The sequence below is a fragment of the Microchirus variegatus genome (genome assembly GCF_963457635.1).
Source record: "Microchirus variegatus genome assembly, chromosome: 5".
NCBI classification, from domain to species: domain Eukaryota; kingdom Metazoa; phylum Chordata; class Actinopteri; order Pleuronectiformes; family Soleidae; genus Microchirus; species Microchirus variegatus.
Window position 1 is genome coordinate 20,504,676 of NC_139806.1, and position 27,826 is coordinate 20,532,501.

General features: G+C 42.0%; 1 protein-coding gene across 2 annotated transcripts in view; it reads left to right on the forward strand.

The window, feature by feature from the left end:
• The window catches only part of mib1 (MIB E3 ubiquitin protein ligase 1), a 56,313-nt gene extending 38,644 nt beyond the window's left edge, over positions 1-17,669 (forward strand). Inside the window, exons 13-22 of one of the 2 annotated variants that reach the window (XM_083889816.1) lie at positions 3,655-3,787; positions 4,756-4,842; positions 5,374-5,532; positions 8,534-8,715; positions 9,070-9,259; positions 10,074-10,152; positions 10,273-10,431; positions 13,381-13,452; positions 14,148-14,248; positions 15,503-17,669. In XM_083889816.1, coding sequence (XP_083745942.1) covers positions 3,655-3,787; positions 4,756-4,842; positions 5,374-5,532; positions 8,534-8,715; positions 9,070-9,259; positions 10,074-10,152; positions 10,273-10,431; positions 13,381-13,452; positions 14,148-14,248; positions 15,503-15,643 — 1,303 coding nt within the window. In that variant the 3' untranslated portion in view covers positions 15,644-17,669. The remainder of the gene's footprint in view (positions 1-3,654; positions 3,788-4,755; positions 4,843-5,373; positions 5,533-8,533; positions 8,716-9,069; positions 9,260-10,073; positions 10,153-10,272; positions 10,432-13,380; positions 13,453-14,147; positions 14,249-15,502) is intronic. The other variant, XM_083889817.1, reaches the window with a different exon arrangement.
• Positions 17,670-27,826: the final 10,157 nt, after the last annotated feature.

The window sequence follows — 27,826 nt, forward strand, 5'->3', positions numbered from 1 at the left end:
AGATTTTGTTGTGGAGAACCACTGATATATAGATCATGATATTTATATTTGACTGAAAACACACACTCACAAGACTAATATTTTTCATTATCAGTTTTATTAAGGTTTTTATTTTCCCAAGACAGGTGGCACCTTTTGGCAACTCATTTCCAATGCAGAATTCGGAACTCCTTTCTTGAGCTTGAAGCCTTAGTTAATGGATGATGTTATGCCAAACACGTCTCCTACATCAGAGTAACCATATGTTGGTGAGCAGCCATTAATCTCAGGCTGGATGTTGACTGTTCTCGTTTTGCCCTGTCCTACGCAAGTTATTATCCCTCGACTCTCACTCGCTGTCGTAATAAAGGCTGCTGACCACCACACAGATGGCTGTCAGCCAGGTGAGGGCAGCAGAAGGGCCCTGTTGACCCCTACACCCAAACAAACACACACAAAGGCATACACTTTAGTTCACTGTCTCACATACCATGACAAATGCCAACACACAGAGCTGAGGGCATCAGAGAGCGTACTGGTCAATGACAAATTGCAGTCCGAGACAACGAGCCCTGGTGTGGCTCTCCTGAGGGACTCTTGAGATCTCTCACAGGGTGACCCAGTTCCATCATGTCTCCTCCTCTCCCTCTCTCCTCTACCACTCTCCTTTTCTCAGCTGCTTGTCCTCTTGCATTCACAGGAAACATTGCGTTGGTTTTAAGGTTCAGCTGTCACAGGAAAATCCTCACTACACTCTAAATATATTTCCCCTCTTACAGCAGATTTTTATTAGCTGTCCACTTCAAGTCAGTGTCACATATTACTCAGTGAAAAGTCTGCAGCCTGAGCTGGCCACACTCACTCTTTTTGCTCAGCACCCCGACCAGAAGAGCCAATATACAGTTTCTCTTATATCTCCCTCAGTCACTGCAAACATCAATTGCCCAGGAGATTTTTTTTTTTTTTTTTTTTTTAAATCTGAGATTTATTTGGTGGTTCTTAATTTGCTCTCCTCTTTTCTGCATTTACAGCAAATAGCTTAACTGCAATGCAGCAATGCCTGTATGGGGCATTAATATTAATGCCTGCCCATTTTGCCCAGCATGGCAGGGAGCCTGTCAATCCAGACTTGTATTGGAGGGGCTCCCCACACCAACAAACACCTGCACAGCACTCTAGTGCCTGGTTTTGACACTTGAAGGTGCCAGTCTGCCCCTATAGTGAGGAGGCATGCATTCATTGGCTGGTTGTCCTACGTATAGGAGAAATCTGCAACCAATCCAGATGCACAAATGTTATATGTTGCACCAATAGGAAGAAAAAAAAATGGGGACAAAAAGAACAAAGGCTTCATGTGGGACAAATGTCCTTGATTCTTTTGGTAGTTTATCAGTTTTTCTTTTAATGTTTTCTTGAAAGAAAGCTAAAAAGTGTTATCTTAAACCACAGGGGAAACATTTAATTTCATAGCTTTAGGCAGGAGCCTGATGTGACAAGGTCTCTTCTTAAATAATTTGCTTGCTCAAGTCTTAACCCAGTGGGAGCACCATGGATGAAATTTCTCAAAGGTCCCCCCATGAGATGTTAAATCTACAACACGGCAAGCAAATTGTTCTTTCTAACAGGCGATGTATTATGAACGTGAGATTAGGCAGAATGGGTGCAGTAGCTATATCATTTAAGCAGAGCTCCTCTGCATTAAGTGGTTGAACATGGCTGCAAGCAGTGCAGGTGTGCGTGCGTGCGTGCGTGCGTGCGTGCGTGCGTGCGTGCGTGTGTGTGTGTGCACGTAAGCCTCGGTGTGAAGAGTGGTAGAGAGAGAGAGAGAGAGAGCACGGGAGCCTGGGATCAGTGTGCTGCGCTGTTCATCACTGCAGCAGTACACCAGCCCTGAATCTCTGTCCATACAGAGGTGCTGACTGCTTGCCCCGCTGCCTCTCGTCCCCTCTGTCTTGGCTTTTCTCAAGTGACTTTGGTAATGATGCTCTCTTTCATTACACTAGAAAAGCGAGAGAGACGCTGTATGTTTAGCAAAAACCTGCGGGGAACCAGCCATCCTGATTACCTTCAGCCTGAAAGCCTGCCAGCATGTTGGTTTGCACCAGTTTGCTTTTTTTCCCTCGTGTCTTCATAGTTAACTGTTTTCATTGATTGTGCGGGCTGGGGCTTTCCCGTCCTGTGTTGGAGCCCATTTCCTCCCTTTACTGTTTTGAAACTGTTGACCCTGCAATGATGTAGATACTGTACATACTCCAGTATTGTAGTAGGGCTGCCCAGCCACATCAAAGTCACAGTAAAACATGCTGCGTCCTTTTGTCACAGTTCAAAAATATGTCTTTTTGTGATTGTTCAGAGTTAATCAAGACTTGAAGCGTTCCCTCCAGCACTGCTGCTTTAATGCCTACTGAAGGTACATTGTGTACTTTCATACAGACAAGATAGGGTGAGCAGATCAGGGATACAGTTCAGGCTTTTAAGTGTCTCATTTCTTATTCCATAGTATTTTTAGGGGCAAAAAAGACAAATTGCTGCCTTTTTACTCATCAATTATACTCGCCATCCCCACTGAAATAGGGATTAGTTTAATTTCAGTATTTTCTTGCACCATATTCTGGGGTGCGTGCCCATTAGGGAAAGCAGGGAGAGTGCAAGGAGAGATAGGAATTAGGGGCAAAGCAAAATGGATGAGTTCAAAAGCTAAACTAAACCTGCCATGCAAGGAACACCCACATGACTTTGTGCAAAGAATGGTATTAACCCATATACTTCTTCCTTATTACAGTCAAATCTTCCTCTCGTGGAGAATTTTCTTTCTATAGGAGGAATATTAATTAGTAAGGAATGAAAATGTGAGTGCGGCTTCCTTTAAAGAGAAATAAACTCAAGTGCCTCTTCTTTAGTGACAGTGTGGGGAGTAACAGTCAGCCTCCCTCTTTATCCCCAGTGTGACACTGTGACTCCTTTTCAGCCCTCGTCTTTGTGGCACACATCCTCTAAATGACCTTCAGCCGCAAAGAACTGACTGGCTCTTTTCACCACAGCAGGCCATTTCTGTTAAACAGCGCCGTTAAAACAATGGATTTTTTTTGTTTCTTTTCTTTACCAGAAGGATATCTGAGTGAATGCAGCTAAATCTCATGTAATTACCATTTTGCCTCCCAATGATGGGCACTATTGTGCATCATCAAGGGAGAAGTGGCTTTCCCTTTTTAAATGAAGAGATTGTGGATGGATGGGTACTCTAAAATAACACACATGACTTTCACCGCTCAATGCTTGATGTAAATGACACTCTGTTTGGGAAAGCAACGCCTCCCTAAGTTGATTTAGTATTCTTGTCCCTCTGTGAAAATGGGATGTGCTCTGCTGTAAAAAGAAAAAAAAGTGCTATGGAATATGCTGTGTATCAGCAGTACAGACACAGTGAGGTGTTTTTGTCCATATGATGGTGTCTGACCCCATGCTGTCTTACACTGCATGAAATATTAATTCCCTCATATGAAATTAGCCATTTTACATTACAGATACAACTGTCATTAATTAAAGCAAATTGTCTTGACTTTCTTTAGGGTTTTCCTCATGTGTACAAGCAAAGGGTGAAGTCAGTGACTCATGTCTTCACTTCTCTCTCTCTCCCTCTCTCCATCTCTCCCTCTCTCCCTCTCTTCTGTGCAGTGCCATGCGTGTGTTGCTATCCAAACTGCCGAGGCCTTGGATTGTAGATGAGAAGAAGGACGATGGTTACACTGCATTGCACCTGGCTGCCCTCAACAACCACGTGGAGGTGGCTGAGCTGTTAGTGCACCAGGTAACACATCTGAATACATGCAATTAATTTTAAACTCAACTTGACAACTGCTGCTGTACAGTACATGCACTTTCTGTTTCCACTCATTACCTCAAAGCGTAGCTGCATCCGCTTAGCCCGCACTCCTACATTTTCCTTACTACAGAGCTTCCACTGCACTCCCTGCAGCCAGCAAGCTGTAGACCAGTGTAAGCTGCTATAACTGCCTTTTTTTTTTATTGAATCCATACGGTTCGTGTGGCCTCCAGGGGTAATCTTTAGTGCTGCTGGGCCCTCATATACTCCTCCTCTTGCAATCATTGGTCTGTGCTCTTTTTCCCTTCTGAGATTGCAGGTTTAACTCCCTGAAGAGTAACACATGCAGGAGTTTACGGAAGAAGTCACCTGACCAAGCAGGAACTGGGTTAATTAGGATGTGGTGCAAGGCACCAATGTTGCTGCAGCATACCAACGCATGAACGTTGTGCGTGTGCAAGCTTCCTTTCAGCAGGGACGGCCTTTTTCCCAAGTCCCTGCAATTGGCTAGATCGCAGTGATGGCTCAGCTTTCTATTCAGAAATTGCACCACACTATAAGGTGCACTGCAGATTCCCTGCAAGCCAGCCAGCCAGCCAGCCAGGCAGTCAGTCAGTCAGTCAGTCAGTCTTATTACATGGGGGGATTTCACACACTACCTGATCACAATGCTTATCTTCCCTGCACATCTCCTCAGCTGAAGTATTCGCAATTGGAAATGACAATCACATGTAGTGTCATTGTGGGGTGCATTTTCTCTTCCCCACTCTCTGGCTGATACTTTGTTGGGCGGCAGAGTTGATGGAAGGAAGCTTCTTTGAGGCACATAAACCCAGACATGTGTGCTAAACAATGATTTCATTTTATTTGTCTGCATCCATCTGTTGTTAACAAGTGCACAAATTCCCTAACGTTCGTGTTTGTTTGCTTCCATCTTGTTCCCCCACTCCCAGGGTAGCGCCAGCCTAGACATCCAGAATGTCAACCAGCAGACAGCATTACACCTGGCAGTGGAACGCCAACACACCCAGATAGTACGGGTGAGTGTCATCTCTTCTTTCTTACCCTCCCTTTTCTCATTAGTTCTCTTCCCTTTTTCATTGCACTTCCCCCACAAACTTAAGATCCTGCCTCTAGTTGTCTCTCTATCAGTCCCTCTATCTGGACCTTAAACAGAGGGGAGTAGACTCGCATCAGAGCTGCAGCGGCAGCAGCCACACATTTAATTTACACAGTTGGATGTTCTGCAGTTGGAAGAGGTCCTGCTTCACAGTGACGCTGTGAAGACAAAATGCACTCTGAGGCTGTGTCTTGGTTAGAGTCATTTGGTGTAGTATAGGATTGAGATTGCCACGTTGCCATCTTGTGGACTTAAGAAAAAATGCATTCTATAATTGGGTAGTACAATACAGAGGCACTTCATTGTAAGCAGTAACCTTATAAATTGCCACTGTGGCATTTGCATTGTAGGGTTTTAATTAAATCATATTTTAAGTTGTTTTATGGTTGTTTCCAGAGCCTCTGCTTGACTGCCTTCTTGTGTAACTCAGTTTATGTGATTCCCATAACAGCTGCTGGTGCGAGCAGAAGCCAAGCTGGATGTGCAGGACAAGGATGGGGACACACCACTTCACGAGGCACTGCGTCACCACACATTGTCCCAATTGCGACAGCTCCAAGATATGCAGGATGTCAGCAAAGTGGAGCCGTGGGAACCCTCAAAGAACACGGTAAGGCACTGCAGAGTTAAGGTGTTCAAACGTTGAAAATTGCCAAGAGATGCAATCAGCGATACGAACACATCAGCAAAGTGGAAAATGTGACTTGCCTGTGGCTGCTGTCACACACAGAATAGCATAGATGCAAAATATGTTTTAAATTTGCTTAACCTGCATTATTTATGGCTCTTTTAAATGATGCCCGTTCCATTGTTTTTTTTATACATGCTCTTTTCCTATTAAGGGCCTCTCAAGCTCGAGTCAGGATAAACTCAGCAGAACCCTGATAAACAGGACAGGACACAATTGCTCTGATGCACAGACACTAGGACGGTTACTGTGATTCTGTGAACAGATTAATGCAGCTGCAATTTGGATGGAAGAAGAGGAATTTAAGTTTGAATAGAGTCATTCAGAACGAGAAGTTATTATCAATAACTACAGTTAGGGCTAAATGATTTGGGGAGAATAAAATAACGCCTGAGTTCAACATTTACTGTGGAATGGATTGAAAACAAGATGGATCATTGCCCCATGAGACACCACCAAAATATTATCAATTATTCTCTTATGCAAGGATAAGAACTTAAAGATATAAATTGTTTCTAACTTTTATGTATTGCAACTTTTAAATATTAATAAATGTCACACAATGCTGATTTAGCCTCGGCTCCATGTGACGCAGTCTTTGTTCTCAGTATAGTTTTTGTGTCTGTGAGCCTCAGAGTGATGCATTTTACATCATGACTGACAACCAGAAGGCAGAAACTTTACATTAGTAAAGACGTTGGTGGACTGTAGGTGAAGGAATGATTCCCCCGGGTTCTATGAGTATGGTACTAACAATTGTTAAAATGAGAACCTTTGCCAAGGTGTGGGTAAGTATTTGAGGGTAGCAACAGAAGGTGCACACTTCAGTTTTTAAACCCACATTGAAAATACAGCAATAAAAGAAGGATTATTATATTACAGCATTTGCAGTTCAATGATTATTGTATTTCTTGAAACTGCAATTTTGATAAGAACATGATTCATTTTGTAACCCTAAGCTACAATGGTTCTATTAATCCTATAATAACTCTGTATTTACTAGGGATGGGACTTTTTTGTCGAACAAATCGATCGACAATCGACACATGTGCACCTCGACAAAAAAATGAAAAGTAAAAAAAGTCGAAGTGTCACAAACACGTAAATCTCACAACCACAGAGGTTAAAGAAGCTGTGCACGAAAAGGTGATCCTGTTGTCCAGCCTCCCTGCGCTCTCAGATGATCGTGCGCGCGTCACCGGCTCGTTCTCTCGAGTGGCTGTGCGCGCGTCCAAGCTTGTGTGTGTGCGTGCGGTGCGAACGAGGTTGCGCTTAAGTTTAGGACGGGGATGGGGGACATAAGACAAGCGCTACACAAATGAAGACGGCATCTCACCCAGTCAGGATCACTGTACTTCACTCTGGTGGACACCTAACGAGCGCAGGTTCAAAAACCTGAGCCGTCTGGCGAGTGGCGACACACACGTTCCAGCGGAGAGTCCGCTTTTTTCCTTTTTTTTGCCCCTCATTTTTATTATCGCTGTTCTGATGGTCAATAATAGACATTACAGCCATGTTTTTGAGCATAAAAGGAAGTACTACAGTGTAGAATAGTTTACACCCCCGCATTACTGCTGTTGAAGCTGCTGTAAAAAAAAAAAAAAAAGACTTCAAAAAATTTGACACGTGGACCTCGACAATCGACTCTAAAAATGTGTGAAATTCCCATCCCTAGTATTTACTGTGGAGGGAATCTGGAGATGTACAATGTGACCCCTCTGACGAACATGGATGACTGCGGTCTCCACTCATGATGCTCATGTTTTTGAGTTCACCAAATTCCAGTCGTTAAAACCTCTAAGAACATGAACATATTGCTCAAATCGCAACCAAGGAAAGTCATTTTCCTAAAGCATGAGATCAGCAAGTGGGCAGTCACCTTCACTTCATAAATATGTGTCATTTTTGCCCTGACAGCAGTTAAAGTAGAGAATATAATCATATCATGGCTGTCTGCCTCTATTATGATAGGAGAACGTGACTAAGATTGCCTTGTGGCAGTGTTCTGTAGGACGTGTAGTATATACACACACATCTAAATGATGATCAGTGTGTGGTTGGTGGCCTAGTGTGTGAAAAATGATGACGGATCACATCGAGACAGGAAGCTCAGTGCTCCTCAGTCCCCCGTCACCTGCATCACTGGACAGCTTAGTCTGCACCAGCCCATCATTTAGACAGCAGCCCCAACGTGAGCAGAGCGCAGTCAACCAGCTCGCTGTCACCTTTTGACCAACCTGAATGAGTTCTTCTCTCTGTAGAGACCAACATGTCAGACGTGAACCATCTCGGCGTTAACGCCACATCACTTATACCTACAGGGGTGTGTTTAAGGCTAGAGGGTCCAGCTGCTGCAACAGCAACCCTTTCCTTCCTCATCGTTCTTCTTTTCCCCTCTCCTCCTCCTGTCATCCATCCTTCCCCCCTTTCTTGCCCTCTCTGGGTCCCCAGCACAGGACTGGACAGCAGGCAGCAGGATCAGTTGTGCGATGTGCAGCTGGGTTGCTCTCTCAAATGAGAATTGAATTAGCCGGCCTGCTGGTTCCATCAGCAGAGACACAGAAACTACTGGTTGAAGACAATTAGACATGGGAGGCCAAATTCCTAGAGAGCGAGGCTCTTAGTTGATGGAAGACTGAGTGAGAACTCTCGGAGAGGGAGCTATGGGACCGTTAATTGGATTTTGGGTTGAGGTTAAGGAGGTAACACTGCCTGACAGCCATGTTAAGGCATTCTTTGATTGGCTAATTAATGGTGATCGTACTGACATTGTTCATCTGAAAAGCTTTGTGAATGAGAGTAAAATCAGGGCGACTCAATCATCTTTCATTCTTTGCTCTCTATGTTAATAGTTTTGGGGGCAGTGTGTTAAAATCCTGCTGTGTCTCTGATTTTTTTTTCTCCTGTGTGTGGCTCTCTGCAGTTAATCATGGGCCTGGGCACCCAGGGGGCAGAGAAGAAGAGTGCTGCATCCATCGCTTGCTTCCTGGCAGCTAATGGAGCGGACCTGACCATTCGTAACAAGAAGGGCCAGTCCCCTCTAGACCTGTGTCCTGACCCCAGCCTCTGCAAAGCTCTGGCCAAATGTCACAAAGAAAAGAGCAGGTAAACATCGATTAAATGAACAGTTTGACATTCGGGAAATACACTTAACTTGCTCTCTTGCCGAGAGTTAGAAAAGGAGATCAATGTCATTTTTGTGTAAGTACCGTGAATGGAAAAGTACCACCAGGAGATGGTGAACTTGACTGGAATAAAATAGTAAAAAAAAAAGCAAAAACGAAACTAAAAGATAGTTTTGCATACATTTTTTGTATTGATTTTTACAAAGCTTCCTAAAGGTCTTTGACAAGTAGAAGAGGTAGACGTATAAGACTGTTTAGAATATTCACTCTTACTTGGTCACTGTTGGCCTTTCTCACACTTACTGTTTTTTTTCTCTTATTCTCATTGTCACAGTGTACAGGTGGGCACCCGCAGCCCGTCTCTGAACAGCAACATCGAGTCACTGGAGGAGTGTATGGTGTGTTCTGACATGAAGAGAGACACTCTGTTCGGACCGTGCGGACACATCGCCACCTGCTCCCTCTGTTCCCCGCGTGTCAAAAAGTGTCTCATCTGTAAGGAGCAGGTCCAGTCAAGAACCAAGGTAACACTGACTGACTATCATCTCTCCTACTTAAAGCAGGAATTTCACATTTTCCTCTACGGAGCTCCCCCTTGTGAGCTCCGTAGAGGAAAATGTGAAATTCCTGCTTGACACATCATAGAGTGTCTGATGCTTTATCCTCACAGCCCTATGTCCTGGCCATGTGCATTTGTTTTCAATGGAGCCAATGTCCATGCTGATGAAGGAACAGCCAATCACCCACTGAAAAGCCACCCCAGCAACATAGATTGCTCGATGGTCGAAATGGTCGAGCAAACAACAATTGCAAACATCGAGAAAGTGCAATAACACATAAAAGCATAGTGAACAGAGTTTATCCCAAGAATACCAGGCCGACATCTGTTTTTGCATGCTTCCTTGTCCAATGTGTACTCGGGACAGTTGTTTCCTCTGTCAACTGTTTGTTTCTTTTTTGCTGTCTCTGCCATGATGAACGTCTAATGCTATCACTGCTAATGCTAATCTTACAGTACCAGTTTAGGATGTGTTCGTGTAGTGCCGTAAATCAATCAAAAATCAGTTTCTAGTTCATCTGACGCTGGATCGACAACCCTGATCTTTCAAGGCTGATTTTCCGCTAGCAGACAGTAGGGGGAGTGGAGACAGCCCCCCAATCTCACTGCAACAAGCCGTTTAACCATCACAGTGACTCCGAACGCTCTTAAATTAGGGTAAAAATACTGCATCGTTCCACTTTACTACTGTGTTCCACTTTAAACAAAAAACAAAGATAAGAAACCTAAAAGGGTTTCTTCCATCTCCCACATCTTTGTCTAACTTTGTCCTTCCACAGATTGAGGAGTGTGTAGTCTGCTCTGACAAAAAGGCAGCTGTCTTGTTCCAGCCCTGTGGTCACATGTGCGCTTGTGAGAGTAAGTTGCACACATTTCCACTTTTACTTACCCAAATCTGGCGTCTTGTCTTTGGCCGGCATCTCTGTATATATGAGTTCTATTCAGTGCTGACCAGCATTTGTGCTTTGTTCTCTCCAGACTGTGCCAGCCTCATGAAGAAATGCGTACAGTGTCGGGCTGTAGTGGAACGCCGCACTCCCTTCGTTCTGTGCTGTGGAGGGAAAGGTATGGAGGATGATGCCGCTGATGATGATGATGATGATGATGATGATGATGATGATGATGATGATGACCTTAGTGAGTGAATCTTCCACATGTTCCCTTTTAATCCCTTTACTTTTTTAGTTTTCTTTCTTTCCTCTCTTATTTCTTCACGCTTAAAGACTTCCTGCTTTAGCCCTTTTTGTCGTTTGTTTCGTTGCTGCCTTGCTTAAGCATTCTCTTCTCATGTTTGCATCACTGATATGTTGTTTTATTATTATTATTATTGTTGTTGTTGTTTTTTTCCATCGTACTGGACACCTAGAATGTTTAAAAATATACTCAGACATTTGAATCAATCAAATTTTCTCAAAGTTTCTGCTAGATCTGGCATGTTTTAGTCTTTGCATCTATTTTGATCATAGTAGTTAGAGATTGACTGTAGCAGACAGTGACTTCTCCAATGCTTAGTTGCCTAATGTGAATGTGAGAAAGTGATTTTGTGTTTCTAATTATAATCTCTATAAGATCTCTGAAGCAATAAATGAAATAAGTTTGGCTGACCCAGCCTGAATAATACAAATAATAAAATGGGCCCTTTGCGCAGCAGCCATTTTGACAGGTCACAGTGTAGAAAATCGCTGGTGGAAGTCATCATATTAACAGTGGCTGAGTTCCATTTAGCTCCCTCAGTCTCAGGGTGCATGCTGGTTCGCTGTCACATGGTCCTGACTTACATGAACTGAACAGAGCCATTGTTAATGTGACCAGTCACACCTTTGTTTTCCTTGCTAAAACATGTCAATATGGCCACTGTGCAAATGACCCATAATTTCACATAAAAAAACAAACAAACTGTTGAATAGGCATATGCTGAACCAGGGCTGTTCTGTTCCTGTTTGACTACAAGATCTGGGCAGCAGTTGTCATATTATCAGACTGGTGGGGGAGAGTTGATGATCATACGCTGATAGTAATCCACTTCTAATGTTAAGATCAAGAACGTCTCACAGTAAAAAGCCTAATTCAACCGTGACCGCTGTACAAACACACAAAACTCAATACTAAACTCATCATCATCAATGCGAGCCCTGGGCCTGTTTAGCGTGATAATATGCCTGTGAGTGACCAACGCAGCAGGTTTTTAATGTCCTCCTGTGGAGCCTTGTTTTGGTTTGTTACTTTTTAATGAATATAAATTCCATTGTGGTCAGTAATAAAAAAAAAAAGCTCCACATTCTCAGGGGAAGAAAAACACAAAGGCTTGCTTCCTATGGGTTGTTTTTTCTTCAGCAGCCTGGTTCAGCCTATCGCCAAGGCCTTGTCCCACTCCTCAGACTGGGGTTTCAAACCCCTATGTTTAACCACCCATTAATACATACTAATATTCAGTTATCCACATTAATATGGAAAAGAACTCAATAATACACAATTCCTTCCTAGTAGTGAGTTTCCAGAACAGGCGAGGACGTGTTTTCAACGTCTGCAGGATCTGTAATCTGATTCTTTTACATGTGTGAATGTAAATGACTCATTAAACCTGCTGCTGTTTCCTGGTAGAACCTAAAGTATTTGAATACTAAAGACAGACTCTGAATACCACATGATTTATTTTTTCAAAGAGTTCAAATTCAATTCAACGGTAGAGCTGTTCATTGATTAACTCAGACCCTCGTTACTCTGTCGTCACTGGAAGTGGAATCATTTTAATGACAGGTGTCTAAAGAAAAACTTGTGATTGAAAATCTCAGGACAGATGTTAATATTTAGCCTTAAAGTCTTTAGTTTTCACCATTCGGATGTTTCTGTCCAATGAGTCATGATGTAATCTAGTGCGTAAATGTATTTATTTTTAGTTTTATTCACAATCCATCTTGTCTCCTGTTGAAGCACTGTGCCCATATTTTTGGTGTTTCTCACTAGTTGTCCCTTCTCTCGTGTTTTCCACATTTTATGTTGTGTTAAAAGGGAAACTGTTGCAAGTTCACTGACTTCATCTTTGCTCCTGTATTAATTATTTACATCTCTCCACGTGTCCGTGTGTTGGCAAATCTCACACGCTGTCACAACCAGATGTGCGAACCCACACACACACACACACACACACACACATACACTCATGCAAGGGGCAGCATCCCAGTAACAAGCAAATTTCAATAGTTTCAATCCCCCACCCCAGCTTCTGTACTTTGGTACTTGGTTTAATAATGAATCGCTCTAACCAATTAGCACAGGTTTCAGAATCAAGCATTAGCATTGGCTAAACGCAGAAAGAGAAAGTATCACTTGCTGCTACACAGATGTCTTTATTTCAATTTCCTTTCCTGATCTTTGTTTCCAACCTGCTGGCTTCCTCTTTAGATTTTTTTCTCTGAACCTCCTATAGAGGCTGTAGTGAGTAGTTTTGTCCTCACACTTTGAGGACAGCTCCTGCTATAAAACCTGGTTTATACTTTCTGTAGCGCATCCGGCAAGAGAATACTGGCACCAGAAATGACGTCTGCGACACGCGTGCGAGAGGCTTCCGAAAGTTGTTGCGGCGCTTGGTCGCGCGCCTGAGTTTGTATTACTGCGTGCGCACAATGGACACGTCGTAGGAAAGACTGGCTGAATTTATTTGCCTTTACAATATTAAATACAAGACCAGAGAGACATGGTTGCTTTTACTGAAGTAATTAGCAACACAGGTGAGAAGTCCTCATGTATCAAAGCTGTATCAAACACTGAGCGAATTCCCAAATCTATCAGATGTAGTTTTTAGTATTAAAATGTAGTCTATTAGATGTCTGAGATGTGTGAAAACATAAATCTAATAATTGTAAATAAAAGGTTTAACAGGATAACATCTCAGTAGAAATGAAAGATGTTATCCTGTTAACTCTCAGCTTATCTACAGACTAGTCTTGTACGCCACCTAGCCGTTTGGAGCATATTGTTGCGCGCCTAGTCTTCGACCATAAACGCACGCCCTATACGAGCTGACGTCCACGCAGCGGTGCCTCTCGCGTGAGTATAAACAAGGCTTAACAATGTGGTTATTCCCAGCAGGGAGCTCTAACACTATGGCAGGGGGGTCGCAGGAGCTTCTCCAGCCCAACAATCTGGCACTAAGTTGGTGTAAGTATTACTTCCATGATCCCCTCCCTTATCAGAGCCTTGCTTTTTTAAGAGCTCCCCACAGAGCTCCCCACAGTGCTGCCCTGGCCCCTGTTCCCTTCCCCTTTAACTCCCCCCTCCCTTTCTCTCTCAGTCATGCACACACCGAACTATAGCTGATGATCCATATGCCAAGAATCGCACTGGAGATGATCACCGTTTCTGGCAGATGTTTGCAGCTAACAGGGCCTCAGTCCAGCTGTTTATTGTTGAGCGCTCAAATATTACACCCCTGCAGTTTCACACTATCATTATGCACATGCACCCAGTGCCAAAATCACTGCATGATGTTTTGTTCTTCACCAGTTTTTATTTCAAGCCATTACAAAATGTGCATTTTCTAAAATGCAGACATTTAAAAAGTGACACAGACACAGCCGTTCAATCTGCCAAACGTGATAAAATTGGTAGCGCATGGGTTTGTGATCTTGGCTTGTGTACAGAGCTCCGGTTTTAAAAAATAAATGAGCTCTTCCAGCTTATTTCCGAACGGCAACATCGGTGTGGCTGCATTCCTGTTTTATTGGCAATATACTGTAGTTTATCATTATGAGGAAGTGATGTTTGATGGGGCCGCCGGTGCAAAGTGTGTCTTTGTTCAGTCCCGCAGGCCGGCGACTCTTTTGTTTTTCAACTTGTCCATTGTGTTCAAACAGCCAGTGGAAACATCCCAGCACTGCAGCGAGACAAGGACAACACCAACGTCAATGCTGACGTGCAGAAGCTTCAGCAACAGCTCCAAGACATTAAGGAGCAGGTAAAGCCAGAGGACAGCCATGAACATGATCCATCACATGATGCCTTCACATGCTTTTTTTTCATCCCACCAATAAATCAGAGTTTATATTTCCAGTATTTATAAATCTAATAAAACTAAAAAATATATCAATATTTTATCTTAATTGTGATGTGAAACAAAATATATTACATATATATTAAATATTACATTTTTGAATATCGTCGTTTTATGATGAGTTATCTTACTTCTAAGGAAATTAAATAAATTAAATATTATATTTTTTTTTAAGTAACTTATAAATAAATATTATGTTACTTAATATAAGTGACATAATATTACTATTTATAGGCAGTGTCATTGTTTCTAACTTCTGTAAATAGACTTCATTTAACATTAAAAAGTAAAAGAAATAAAGCAGGTAATATCTGAAATGAAAGGTATTTACAGTGTATTGTCACTTGTCGTTAAGAAGCACAAACATCTCTGTGAGAGGCTTTTTATCTGGATTTGAATCAGGATATAGCCTAAAATGTATCGAATGATATAAAAAAAGTATATCATGATAAGGGTTTTTTTTTATTATTTATTGCCCAGCCTGACCAAAAGGCCAAAATGAAACCTCCAAATTTGATTAGTAATATTTAAGAATTCTGAAAAACAATGCAGAAAGGGTTCACCTAAGGTCTAAAATGTGTCCTGCTGTACCAAATTTCGGTGAGCTTATATCAGCCTGCCAGTATTGGATAAAGTATTTTTCATGAATCAGTATTGTTATATAAGTTCAATACTGTATCAAAAAAGTTTTAACCAGTACTTGAGTCAAGTTGCAGGCGGATTTATGATTGATAGGCACTTTTCCACGACAACTTGACTTGGTAACACTAAATAATAAGTACACACTATTAGCACTATTAGTTAAGCATTAATGCATTTCATCATATATAACGCATGAATACTCATTAGTATGTAGTTATATATACTATAAACACAGTTCACTTCACAGTTATAAATGTTTTATTCATCCCATCAGCTGAGGAACAGTGTCCAAATAGCTGTCAAGCCGAGGTGGTACTATGTAGTGGAAAAGTGTCATAAGCTCAGCTTCCATTGGGTCAAATTAAACGATCACTGATCTATAATGTTATTAAACAAACATCTGTCATGACAAATGCAGGGCTTGCCCATGTTAAGGATTATATGTGTGTGTTTTTTTAAGTTGAAATCACGACAAAATATGAACTGTGCTGGTTGTTGTTCTTCATCTGTTTGCAGACCATGTGTCCAGTGTGTCTGGACCGACTGAAGAACATGATTTTCATGTGTGGCCACGGCACCTGCCAGCTTTGCGGGGACCGAATGAGCGAGTGCCCCATCTGCCGCAAGGCCATCGAGCGCCGCATCCTCCTCTATTAGATCTCTGCGCTGACTCTCTCGCTTCTCTTAAAGTTCACAGCGACCACACTTGCTAAGCTGCAACCACACCTGCCGCCGCTGCTGCTCCTGCTGCTGCCGCCGCCGCCGCCACCTCTGCTGTCGCTGCTCCTCGACCATCGTCACGGCGCCCGAGTCAGCCAGCTAAGAACGTCCACAAATGTCTTAGTCTACACTACAAATTCTCTCTTAATGGCTTATGTTCACACGGAATCTCTGTTACAAAACACTTCATCACTTCTTCTATTTTGTCACCTGGGTTCCTTCACGCGTGTCACTTTTTTCCCCCTCTCATTGCTGCTCTCTCACTTTCTCACCCTCCACTTGTCATCCCTTAACTTTGTTATTACTCTTTTCCTTCGGCGTCTGCGTTGACATATTCAGACTTTTTGATATGAACTGAAGGGAGTCGGTCCTGTGCCTGGATTTGACCCCGAATAACTCTGAGCACCAGAGTGAATTCACAAGCGTAGTAATGGTAATGTCGGTCTGTTACCTTTGGTGTAAAGTTCTCGTCATGTTGTCCCTCAAAGGTATTGGTATCAGACGCTCCTGATGTGGATTTTAAGTAATTACATTTTCATGTCAGTATGACAAGTTTGTGACACATTGCACACACAAGATTCATGTCCGTGTTCAGTTTGGCTGCGGTGACACTGTTTGCCGACTGTTCTCGCATCTGACGACCACACGTTGGCAGTTTTGCACTAGAAAAGAATGAATCAGGGTAAAAGCTGTTTTTCCACACACTCACTTTTGGAGGTCCACGTCTGCTCGGCGGTTCAAACGCGGAGCAGTCTGGCCGTCAGGTAGCACGCCACACCCCCCACTTCTGTGTTTACCAAGCTGTAAGAAGAACGACCGGTGATGTCGCAACACCCTTTTCGCTGCCCATTCAGGAGCCACCGTGTTGGGTTTCAAGACAAACACACACGCGTATTCAGCTTCTGTCTCTTGTTGTACCTGTTTGTTGTACACACAAATCCACGCGATGCAAGCTTTTCTGACACCAGAGTCACTTGTCGCTTGTTCTTGTGAAACTGTTTTGAGCCCCGGTGTTATTGTCTGACAAAAAAATAAATAAAATCCAATGAGCATTGCTAATTAACCATTGATTACTATGTGCCATTTGCTTCCACAAATCTACTGGTAAAATAACTTGTATGGGGATAAGGAGCTCTTTATCATAAATCATTTTTTTAATTTATGTGCATTTCCTTTCCCTCAAATCAACATTTACTGAGCCACAAAGTACAATCTAATACACTAAGATGAAAATGTTGACTAAATTATTTTGTATTGCTGCCCAAAAATAGGATTTATAGGTATCACTGCCTTCCTGATATGTAGCCTCAAAATCTTTCAAACATTCTGCTTTGATATTAATGTTGAAATATGTTTGTGATATGTTCTGTTGTTTTCTTTCTTTGTGTCTTTGCTTTTTTGTCGGCGGTAGCTTTTGTAGATAGAAAGATAGAAGCATTTTTCTCTGAAATAGCTCTCTGTAAGGCTAACTTGTTTGTGTGGAACAGAAACAAAAGAGGTTTTTTTTTGTTGTCTTGACATGTCGAGTATCTTGTCACCAGTATTTTTCGTTTGGATGAAAGCTCATGATTTTTTCTAAAGACAGAACTTGCCTTTGCTCTTTCAAAAGGCAGTTGCCCATGTGGAGGTTGTCTTGCTTGCTCCGCTGAATGGGAATTTGCATCCGCAAGCATTTTTACCCCTTTCTCCTCTCTTTTTAGGACTGAAAGCAACTTTTCTTGAGTACAGTTTTGTTTCTTTTCACTGATAACACTTTAAGCTAGAAGCACTAATTTGCTTAATGGTAGTGTTGTCTTGTTATGGTTGTTATGACAAAAGCCTATTTTGTATTTTACTTTCCATCCCTGTAATTGTCCTGTTGGAAAATGTATCCGTGGTATTTTCTTTGGCATGAATGTTTGACATATGCAGTACGACATGTATCATGAAAACAGTTCGGTCTGTATTGCTAATAAGTGCTTTTAAAAACAACTGTATAGCTGGAATAAAGCTCTAAATGAACCATGGGACATTAAAAGTGCTGTTTGTTTTCCCAACAGTTACTAAATTCATTAGGTCGTGTGCTTTGTTTGGTTTTTCCAGTGGTGCTCAGATGTAGTTTGCTTCTGATGAGCATAAGATTTGCATTTTGTTGCTTTTCTCCTGCTGTGCAGCGTCTGCCTCACAGAGGAGACAGGGTGGCAGAGATGGGAGGTGTGGGGTAATTGAAAATGCTAACACCTAATAATGACTCAGCGCCAGTGTGTGATAGGTCAGCTATGCTAATCAGGGAGAGAGAAATAAAGGAGTGAAGGAAGAGTATGCATAGGAGACGTGAGGTCCCGAACAGGGTGATGCATCTTCTCCTGTGAACGGTGCGACAGCGGCACATCTCACAAGGCTTCTCCTCACCGCTAAGAAATTACGCCCAAAGGCCATTTATGTTCTAGCTCATTGACTAGTCCATTCATAACCTGGACGTGTTCAGGCTCGGCTCACATACAGCAGCAGTATGCAGCTGCTCATAACAAGACATTCATCATGCTGTCATCCTCTCACTTCATGCACGCTGACTGCAGAGGAGATGCTGACACCTCTTTATAACCTCTCACATATCTGTGACTTGGCACCGGGCCGAGACAGTCGGTGCACAGTGTGGTGTCGGTGTCACCGGTGCTTTGTCATTGTGTACTCCAGTACCTGTCTCTGAAACGATGCACTATGGTTCGCCTGTCACGGCGCCAGACAGCGAGTGAATGACAGTCGCTGCCTCTGGACTCTTTGTCACCATGAATGTTGTGGATAAAGAGCTTTTGTTCTGTGTGTGGACAACTTTAGATGGAGAAAACTTGAAGAAACAAGGTCCAGTGTGTAGGAAGTGGTGTCATCTGATGGACTGCAGGAGGATGCTCTTCTTGCACTTCATGTCTGCAGACCAGTTGTGGATTTTTTTGGGGATTATAAATGTAACATAATCTTTTATATCAATGCCTCTTCAATTTCAGAGGCAGGTTCAGGTACTTTTACCTTTCCCAATTGCACCAGGGAACTATGGTGGCCTTCAAATGCCAGAAAGCATGTTCAACTTCAAAAACGCTTGTCCATTTGTGCTTCTGTAGAAACATGGCGACACAAAATGGCTGCCTCCCAAAAGCAAAACCCTTGCCTAAAATACATATGCAGATACGTAAAAGACTTATTTTACGGCTACCATGACCAAGCCATTATGGGTAGTATTTTAAATTCCCACCATTACAGCCCCCTCCTGTGAATGTTACACATTGGACCTTGAAGAAGTTATTAAGTTTTATTAGTCTGAGACACTAACTTACTTACCACTGTCTGGCATATTTTGGATCCCGTTATACCTGCAAAGTGTTACTGTTTAATATTTTAGACAATTTTGTAGCAGCAACTTCCTTAAATCTAGTTCAACTCAGTTAACCTCATCATACGTGAATTGTTGTTCAAAGTGCAGAACAAATTGACATCATAATGAATATTTGGTGTCTCTGGGTCAGTGGTAGACCGTGTTGTCTTCTTACCGCAGGGTTGGCGATTTGATCCCCCGTCTACATGACGACGTGTCCCTGGTTAAGACAATTGATGTTGTCCCTCACTGCTGTGTCGGCTGCGTGCGAATGGGTACGACGGACGTGTGAAAGACTGAGCGCTGCATGTCAACTGCATTGTATGAATGTGTGAGCGAATGGGTGTGAAACTGAAGAGTAAAGCGCTTTAAGGTCTTTATAAACGCACACCGTTATGCCTATAAATAATGACATTGTGGAAATAATGAGAGATTACCGTGAAGGACTTTGACATCAGGGCCTTGACCTCAACACCTTTAACCAGGCTTTATTGGCCAACACAAGAGGAAAGGCCTATCAGAATAGTGGGAGTATATACAGCAGGAGAGTCATGTATGTCATTTTTGGTGTAGCTATCATGACTATTTCAGTATTTTGTAAAGTGAGTGAAGGTGTGCGGAGGTGAATGTCAGGACCAGACTTGTTGACTGAATACAGACCCGGGGTCTGCCCTGCTGACTGACTGTCAGGGTGGCGGAGACGACACTATCTCCCTCCCGGCTGTGGCCTGATCCTGGGGAGCATCCCCGGCCGCCACGGCTGCCAGTTGCAGCCACTTGAAGGCTGCACTGTTTGCTGACTGGACTGCAGGGGTTGTTAACTCCCACACCGGGGGGTCAGCTAGTTCCCTGGCTGCCCCTGCAGAGTGTGAGTGATGGTGGCCGTGCACGAGCAGGCTTGACTGAGCAGAAGATAGAGATGAATGGAACCCCCAGAGAGGAGAGCAGGCGACCACGATCAGGAAAATGCTTGTGACCCTGCTTCAAGTCTGTGCTGTGATCACTGAGCCGGGTCAGTGGCATCCATCTGTGGTGGAGTCAGCACAACCCCCCCACACAACACCACCACACTCCGATCAGACTTCTCCACTGGCACTAGTCTTAAAGTTATGACCTGACAAACATGAATATATTCCCCCCTTACGTTTACTACCAAATGACAGTCTGATAATAGGCTTTTGACATGCAGGTTTCAAAGCACATCACAAGGTGGCAGTGCATCCAATAACTGAACACTGATCTACTGCTGTGTGTGTGGTGCAGAGGACACATCAACAGCATTTACAAAAACAGGCTCGCTCATGCATTTGACTTCGGTTTGACAGCTAGTTATAGACGCCATCACTCACGTCTGGAGGTTGTTCTGTGGTTGTTCCAGAGCGACGCGCTCACTTTTGAAACACAGCTGTTAAATCCTGGCCTTGGCTGCCAGCGAGAAACACAACCGCTTGGATTTACGGCCACAGAACTTGAACTTAACATGCTGTGATCACACATGAGCGACATGAAGTCAGAGTGAAACTAAACCTCCCCAAACCTGACATGATGATTCAGTTTTAATGAAGTTCTAAACAAAACCTTTTGCAAATAATCATGAATAAAGTCTCAATTTAAGACTGAAACTATTAATTACTAAATTAAGCAACAACTATTTTTGATTCAGTTTGAGTGATTTTTTTTTTTTTTTCAGTAAAAGCATTTTCTTTATTTCAACTTTTTTTTGTATTTTATGTAACAAACTAATTATCAAATCAGTTCATCGAGAAAATATTTTACACATGAATCAATTAGGAAAATAATTGCAGCCCTAAACGATGAAAAATTCATTTATGAAGTAATAAATTAGGGAGGAATTAAAGTTAAAGACACTGTGTACTGACATCATTCGAACATTTTCTGTCCTCAAAGTTATTTAATTGTAATTTTTTTGTGCCATAGAAATGAATCTGTCCTGGATCCAGTCAGAGCACAAGCACAAGGGGGAAAAAAAAGGACGTTTTATTTCTTCTCAGCCACAAGCTTTCCTGCCATGTTGGAGAAATTGATCGCTGACTGTCTGAAGGTCCTGCCTCCTCCTCCCCACACACAAACACACACACACACACACACACACACACACACACACACGCACACACTCACACACACACACACACCCTCTGACATGTCACACAGTTCAGAAGTCTGGTTGACTTTATTGTCTCCGTTTATTGTCGAGCTGAGCAAAGTTCATTGTGTCTGGACAGACTCTTGGAGGACCAGGGACGAGCAGAAGGGCCTGAGCGTTATCACCAGTTTGGGGGATTTGATGCAGTGAATTGAGGACTTTAATCAAAATGGGGGACACAAACAGGCTCATTTTCTTTTACATTCAGCAAATAACTGTCAGAATATAAGTCCTATATTGAAATTAAACAACTAACAGTGAGTTAAATAAGAATAAATGTGATAAATGTGATAAATATGCCTGCCATGTGTTTGTTTGTGTGTTCTTGTAGATGTACCTGAAAGCAACAGCACCTCCTCCCACAGTTAAGCCATAAACTCACCTCATACTCTCTTACAAGATCCTCCTCAAAACATGCAGGTCCCTGACACGCTGATTGCTTTATTGATATTGATCTGGGCAAAGTGTCAAACCACTCGTCAATCACTGGCTCAGCAGTTGGTAATTGTTATTTATGCGTGTCGAGGGAGAGCGTTAACACAAACAACGCTCAAATGAAAGCGTCGTCAAGCCCTTTGTGCTTTCGTAACACAAGCAAAACAGAAAAGCCGCGCTTTAATTCTGACATGTCCTTTATTGTGTTGAAATACCATTCCCTTTTAAATATTTGATGTATTTCAAATGACATTTTTAATTGCAGAGACATATGTGGCTGTTGAAAGGTTTTTTTCACTATTAAATTACTTAATAATCTGGGTTTAAAAGTCAACAGATCCTAAGTTCATTTAATTTAAAAAACATTTTTTTAAACGATTTTAGCGAAGTAAAACGTGTCTTTTATCAAAACTCCAGGCCAAAGTGTTTGTGCCTTTTGACCTATTAGTAGTATCCCACTCAGTGCTGTCCTTATCATCCCGACATGATTGTAGGCTGGAGCCACATTTACAGTGCAAATGTTATCGTTCCAATGACACTTTAAACAGTCTTTATCAATATATAGTCATTCAAGGTTTATGAGCTTTGATAAAATGCCTTTAGCCACGCAGGGTCATCGCAAAGTGTGGATACCACGATCATTTCTTTCTTTCTTTTTGGATTATAATTGTGTTTTTTTTTTAAACACAGGTAAAATAAACAGCAGAGCACGTCGGGGGAACAGAGTGGCCTGATTTAGCCTGAAGTGTAAAAGACATTGATTTTCTCCTCAGGAGGAGCAGCGTAAGGGCAAACTACAGAGCAAGTCTGGCAGGACCTTATCATTCTATTATCTTTAAAACAGTGGGTTATCATAATTGCTTACTTAATAATTCTATAAAGCTGGGGAGATGCAACCTTTGCCTGGGCAGTAAAATGTCAAGTGCTTTTGATGCTGAGATTGAATAGATTCTCGACTCAGTAAGAATTATAGCAACCCATTAATTTTACTGGGAAGATTACAAAAACTAACATACCAATAACTTCCAGTGGAGTAAAAATCACATAAAAAAAAATGTGTTTGCAATTAATTCAATTGATCAACTAACACACAAAACGATGTGTGTTGAGTATTTTCGTGTATTAGATGAATTTATATGAGAATAAAACACTAATCACCACCAGGCAGAGCGCAGGCTCTTCAAATCATTAACCCATAGCCGTGTTAGAGCTGTCTTTAGATGTGATTAGTTTCACACTACAACAAGTATGCAGAACAATGAGGTAGACGTACTTAATCAACAAGTGTAAACTTCATCCCATTGATCACACTCTGCTAAAACAGGGAGGTGTTAATGATTCTGCCCCGTGGTCCATAGTCCCAGGTAAGGACTGTTAAACACGGTTGCTGCTGGGATCAGTATTTACTTTATGCTTTTGTCACGGTAGGATTGTGTCACGATAGGTGTTGATTTGATTTGTTTCTAAAAGTATTCAAATAGTAAGTAGCAAATTCAAATTTGAATGATACATTTCTTCAGACAATAACCCTCAAGTCGTATTTCCAAAAGCAACTCGTGTCAGTCAGTCTCGCACTTGCATAAATTAAATACAACAGTGGTAGACTGAATATAAAATGGAAGTAGCCAACCAGGAAGTAAGATTATATTGAATCGCCGCTGGGGGGGCGACTCTTCTGCAAAAAGAACTCCATCTGAATGGGGAAAATCAGCTTACTTTATTTGTAAAGTTATTGAACATTTTTCTGAGGCTTTAATTATTCATTATTCATTTATTAATTATTATTCTTTCGCAGTAGTACACAATGAAAACGGTGTAGATTATGTAATTATTTAGAGGCAAATTGATAAAACAGAACATATAAGTGGACACCAGTGACATTGACAGTTGGTATCGTCCAATAGAAGCCTGGTTGCCATCAGTTACCACATACATGATGTATAACAGAATGCTTTTTTTTGTTTTTAAGTTAACATTTAGTTTGCCCTGTTCATAATAAAATAGAAATATAACCAGGCCAAGTGGAAAATACAAGTGACAACTGCTATTTTTTTAAATATAGCTTTTTCTGTTCATGAATCGAGTGGAAATTTTATTATTCTGAGGGAGAAGATGATTTTTTTTAATAGTTCCCCACAGCCCTGTAATATTAAAGCCACATGTGGGAGTTCAACAGTTTGCAGTCCTTGTGAAGAGTTAACTGAATTCCCCTGAGTGATCCATTTTTTTTTTTGTTTCTTTCCATTACAGAAAAAAAAGATGTGTTCTATGGAGACAGCAAATGCTACAAAGACACCTTGTATAACAAAACCAGCCTTGTACATCTGACAGGTGCTCGCCTCCGCTGAGCAGGCAGTAAACTGACAGGAATGTAGCTGCCCTATCTGAGCTCAGAGGGAGAGACTGACTGCAAAGGCCTTTTTTTGTTCCAGGAAAAAAATCAATATTCCAGAGTCCATCACTGGCCAAGCATTTTTTTTTTTTTTTCAGGTGGGTTTTTCTTTTTTTTTTTGCTATGTGAAACCGGCTCAGAGTGACCCCTGGAAAAAAATAGTTAATGCCTAACTTCTTTATCTTTCGTTTACAGCCAAGGGTTGTACCTCCAAATCAATACATGATACACAAATATCCCAGGGCTCCATGTTCTAGACAGAGAGCAATGACAAGGGCTTGAGAGTTAGTCAGCTTCACACCACCTGGCAGAGAGAAAGCTGTGTTTAGAAATGTCGCCTGTTTTTTTTTTAAATGGAAAAAAGGCATCTGGAATGAACAGTTTCCTGTCACAATTTGAAGTTTGTGCCACGACAACTTGCCTTGAAATGTAAAACAAAAAAATATATATTTTGACAGTCTGTGAAATATTCTGTATTTTGAATATGAAAATTACATGGTAGCCAGCAAATAAGTTCCAATTTAGGCATTTAATACACAGGTTATAATAAGTGTCTGGAATATCTTATGAAGGATTTTGCACCACAGCTCTGATAGAAAGAAAATAGCGTATACATAACTGACTTCATTTTAGCACAGGATCACTTTCTATCACTGAGATAGGCATTTTCTATACAGCACTAAATATCATTTCCTCTAAGGACACCCTTTGGGACACTGTCATATAGAGGAAGTAGGGAAACCCATAGGAAACACATTTGTTAGGGCATCTTATAAGGTACTATATTACTAGAAAGGCAATCCATTCATCTTCTACTGCTTTATATCCTCGATATGAGGGTCGCTGAGGGCGCTGGTGCCAATCCCAGCTGACAGGCGGGAAGGCGAGGTACAGCCTGGACGGGTCTCCAGTCCATCACAGGGCCACATGGAGACAAACAACCATCCACTCTCACACTCAAACCTACGTTCAATTTAGTGAAAATAGAGTGTCCAATCTGCTTACTCTCCAAAAATCAATACATTTTTTTAATGCATATTTTGCTTTAGAGGCTGACAGCCAGTCGGTCACTTGAATAACTTTTAGGATCAATGTGTAAACTTCTGCACTCCTGGAAGGCTGATTTTGTCATCTTTGGCCTGAGCCTCTTGTTTAGTCTTTAGTCTTAAACTAAAACGCTATTGACTTTAGCTTATAATTTAGCCTCCACAGATTTTGATCATATAATCACTGAGAATATCAAAAATATAATTTTCGCATATTATAAGGAAAGCTCACCAAGCAGATTATATTTGTGTCTGTCTGTGAGCAGCATAACTCATCCCTGAGTAAAGGGAGGGATTTTGTTGAAATTTTCTGAGGATGTGGGAAACTAAGTGGCCTTGGTGGAGGTTGGCACTTTCTGAGTGCTTTGGTGAATATTTCCAACCTGCAGTGGAAGGAGACAAAAGCAAACAAACAACAAAAAAAAACACCACCCTGTTAATATTCCTGAAGGTCTCAGCCGCCTGCAGCCTGGGAAAGCAGCATCTGGTGGTTGATAGCACATTTCTGTACTGTTATTCCAAACACAGTGTTTGCAAGGATTGAATGTGCTGTGTTTTCTCTCCCCTCTGACTGGTTCGCCAACGTCTGTTACACCCACCGAAAAATGAAGCGAATCAACAGGGAAACTATCGGACAGATAAAATGTCACATGGAGTAACGGTACATGAGAGAAAGGAGCAAACTTAAGAAGGGAAGCCCTCATTCCCCAACCCCCCTCCCCCCGCCGATAGTAGCAAGTAATCTGTGAGGTTGACCTGTCACTCAAGCCCTGGAGACAGATGACGTAGGGCCCCTGATAGGCTGTCTCCAACCAAGGAGACACCAGTCGGCTGAGGCCGTGCTGCTGGGACAGAGTGCAGGACAAGGCAGTGAACGGAGGGCGAGGAAGAAGGGGGAGGGAAGAAGAGATGAGAGAAGGTGGGTCAGGGAGGTGGTGTGGTGGAGGAATGCCAAGGCAGAGAGGTGGGGGTCATGGAGAAGGTCTCCTGATGAGCCGAGAGACATTTCTCTGCTGGAGACTGTTGCATGGCTGACAAAGTTTACTTAACACCAACCCCTGCAATCCCGGGTCACCAGGGAGGGGAGGAGGCCTCAGGCCTTATCCACACTTTTTTTTTTTTTTTGTTCTTAAAAAGCTTTCTGTGCGAGCACGGCTTCTGAACACAGCTTTCTTTTTCAAGAATTGGCTTCAGACTCAGGAACTCCTCCAAAATGACCCTTTTCCATTATAAAGTTCAAGCATGATTTGGCTCGATTCGATTCTACTCGTTTTTTTTTTGCTTTTCCATTAGGTATAATACCTGGTGCTTTTTTTGGTAACATGTGACTGTAGGCCACTTGGTGGTAGAGAGTGTCATCACTGGAAGAGTCATGAGTATTGCTCAAGAATCAAACCGAACTGTACATCAGTTAAAAAGACTTAAAAATCCTGAAAACCTGTGTTAATCTCCAACATTTAGCAAGGAAATCTCTAAAATATCACAATTTAATAGTCTGGTGTATTTAGCATCAGCACTGCTGAAATCACAACCCGTGACCATATTTCATTTTAAGCAACCTGCGCTCCAGTCATGCAGGAAGTACTGAACGATTCTGTGAACAAATTGTTTTAATTAACTAATTCTAATGATTCAGTACATTTTGCCCATCGGTAAAATGTGTTGCATATAAAACAACTTCATGGCAGCTGTCAGATCACAACCCCACTCACGTTAAGGAGGTACTATAGTAATAGAAAACAGCGTGCCTGATACCAAACCGAGCAGAGCTGAGAAGAGCCGAGTTGTGTTCGAACTGTACAATGGAAAAGCACAATAAATGCTCTAGTCCATATGCCAGACCTTTAAGTGGCTCTGTAACGCTGCCACAGATGAACATCAAAACTGGATGGAACACACACATATGCTGCGTTCCATTTACATCAGAAGTGAGAAGTTGGAATTGGCATTGACGTTACCCCCAATGTATCTCGAGCATTTTTTGAGAATTGTGTGCACACAAACAGTGTAGCAGCATGTCTACATTTGAAAATTAAACAGCACTATGTCTACCACTGATTTACTGTAAAACCAAAATGACAGATGGTAAAATTAGTGGTGTTCGTATGGTGGCAACCATCTTGGAATTCCTTGTTGGGGTTGGTGAGGTTGCTCCAATTTTCCGAGTTGGAAATCCAAATTCAGGGGGACTTCCTGTGTAAGGAACACCCAATGACCTCGGAAATTACAAGTTCCAACTACAAATAGAACACACCAATAGCTTGCCCCTATGTACAACTAATTCATATATTTTTTTTAACAATTATTTCATATTATAGACAATTCTGTATTTAAATTCAAGATAACTGACCTCTGCTTTACTCGTCTCTGCTATAACTTACTGTTCAAATCCTCTATGATGCCTAGAATAAGACATGACATCTTTGTCAGTGTAATAAACGTATGACCTTGTAGTGGTCAGTTCCATGCACGTGCACTCAATCTCAAGATTCCCACAGGAAAACACAAAACACTGAGGGAGTGTTTTCAGAGTTCTACTGTCTTCAACAGTTCTACTGTAACCTCGTTATTACAGTGACTGTGAATGTGTATTAACCTCAAAAGCACAGTGTGTAACAGTCACTATAGGTTTACATGCACAACACTAAAGCGTATACATGCATAAGTAAAATGACTTTTAATCAAATTATTTAGGTATGTTAGACCGACTAAGAATAGTTACATTTTACTCTAT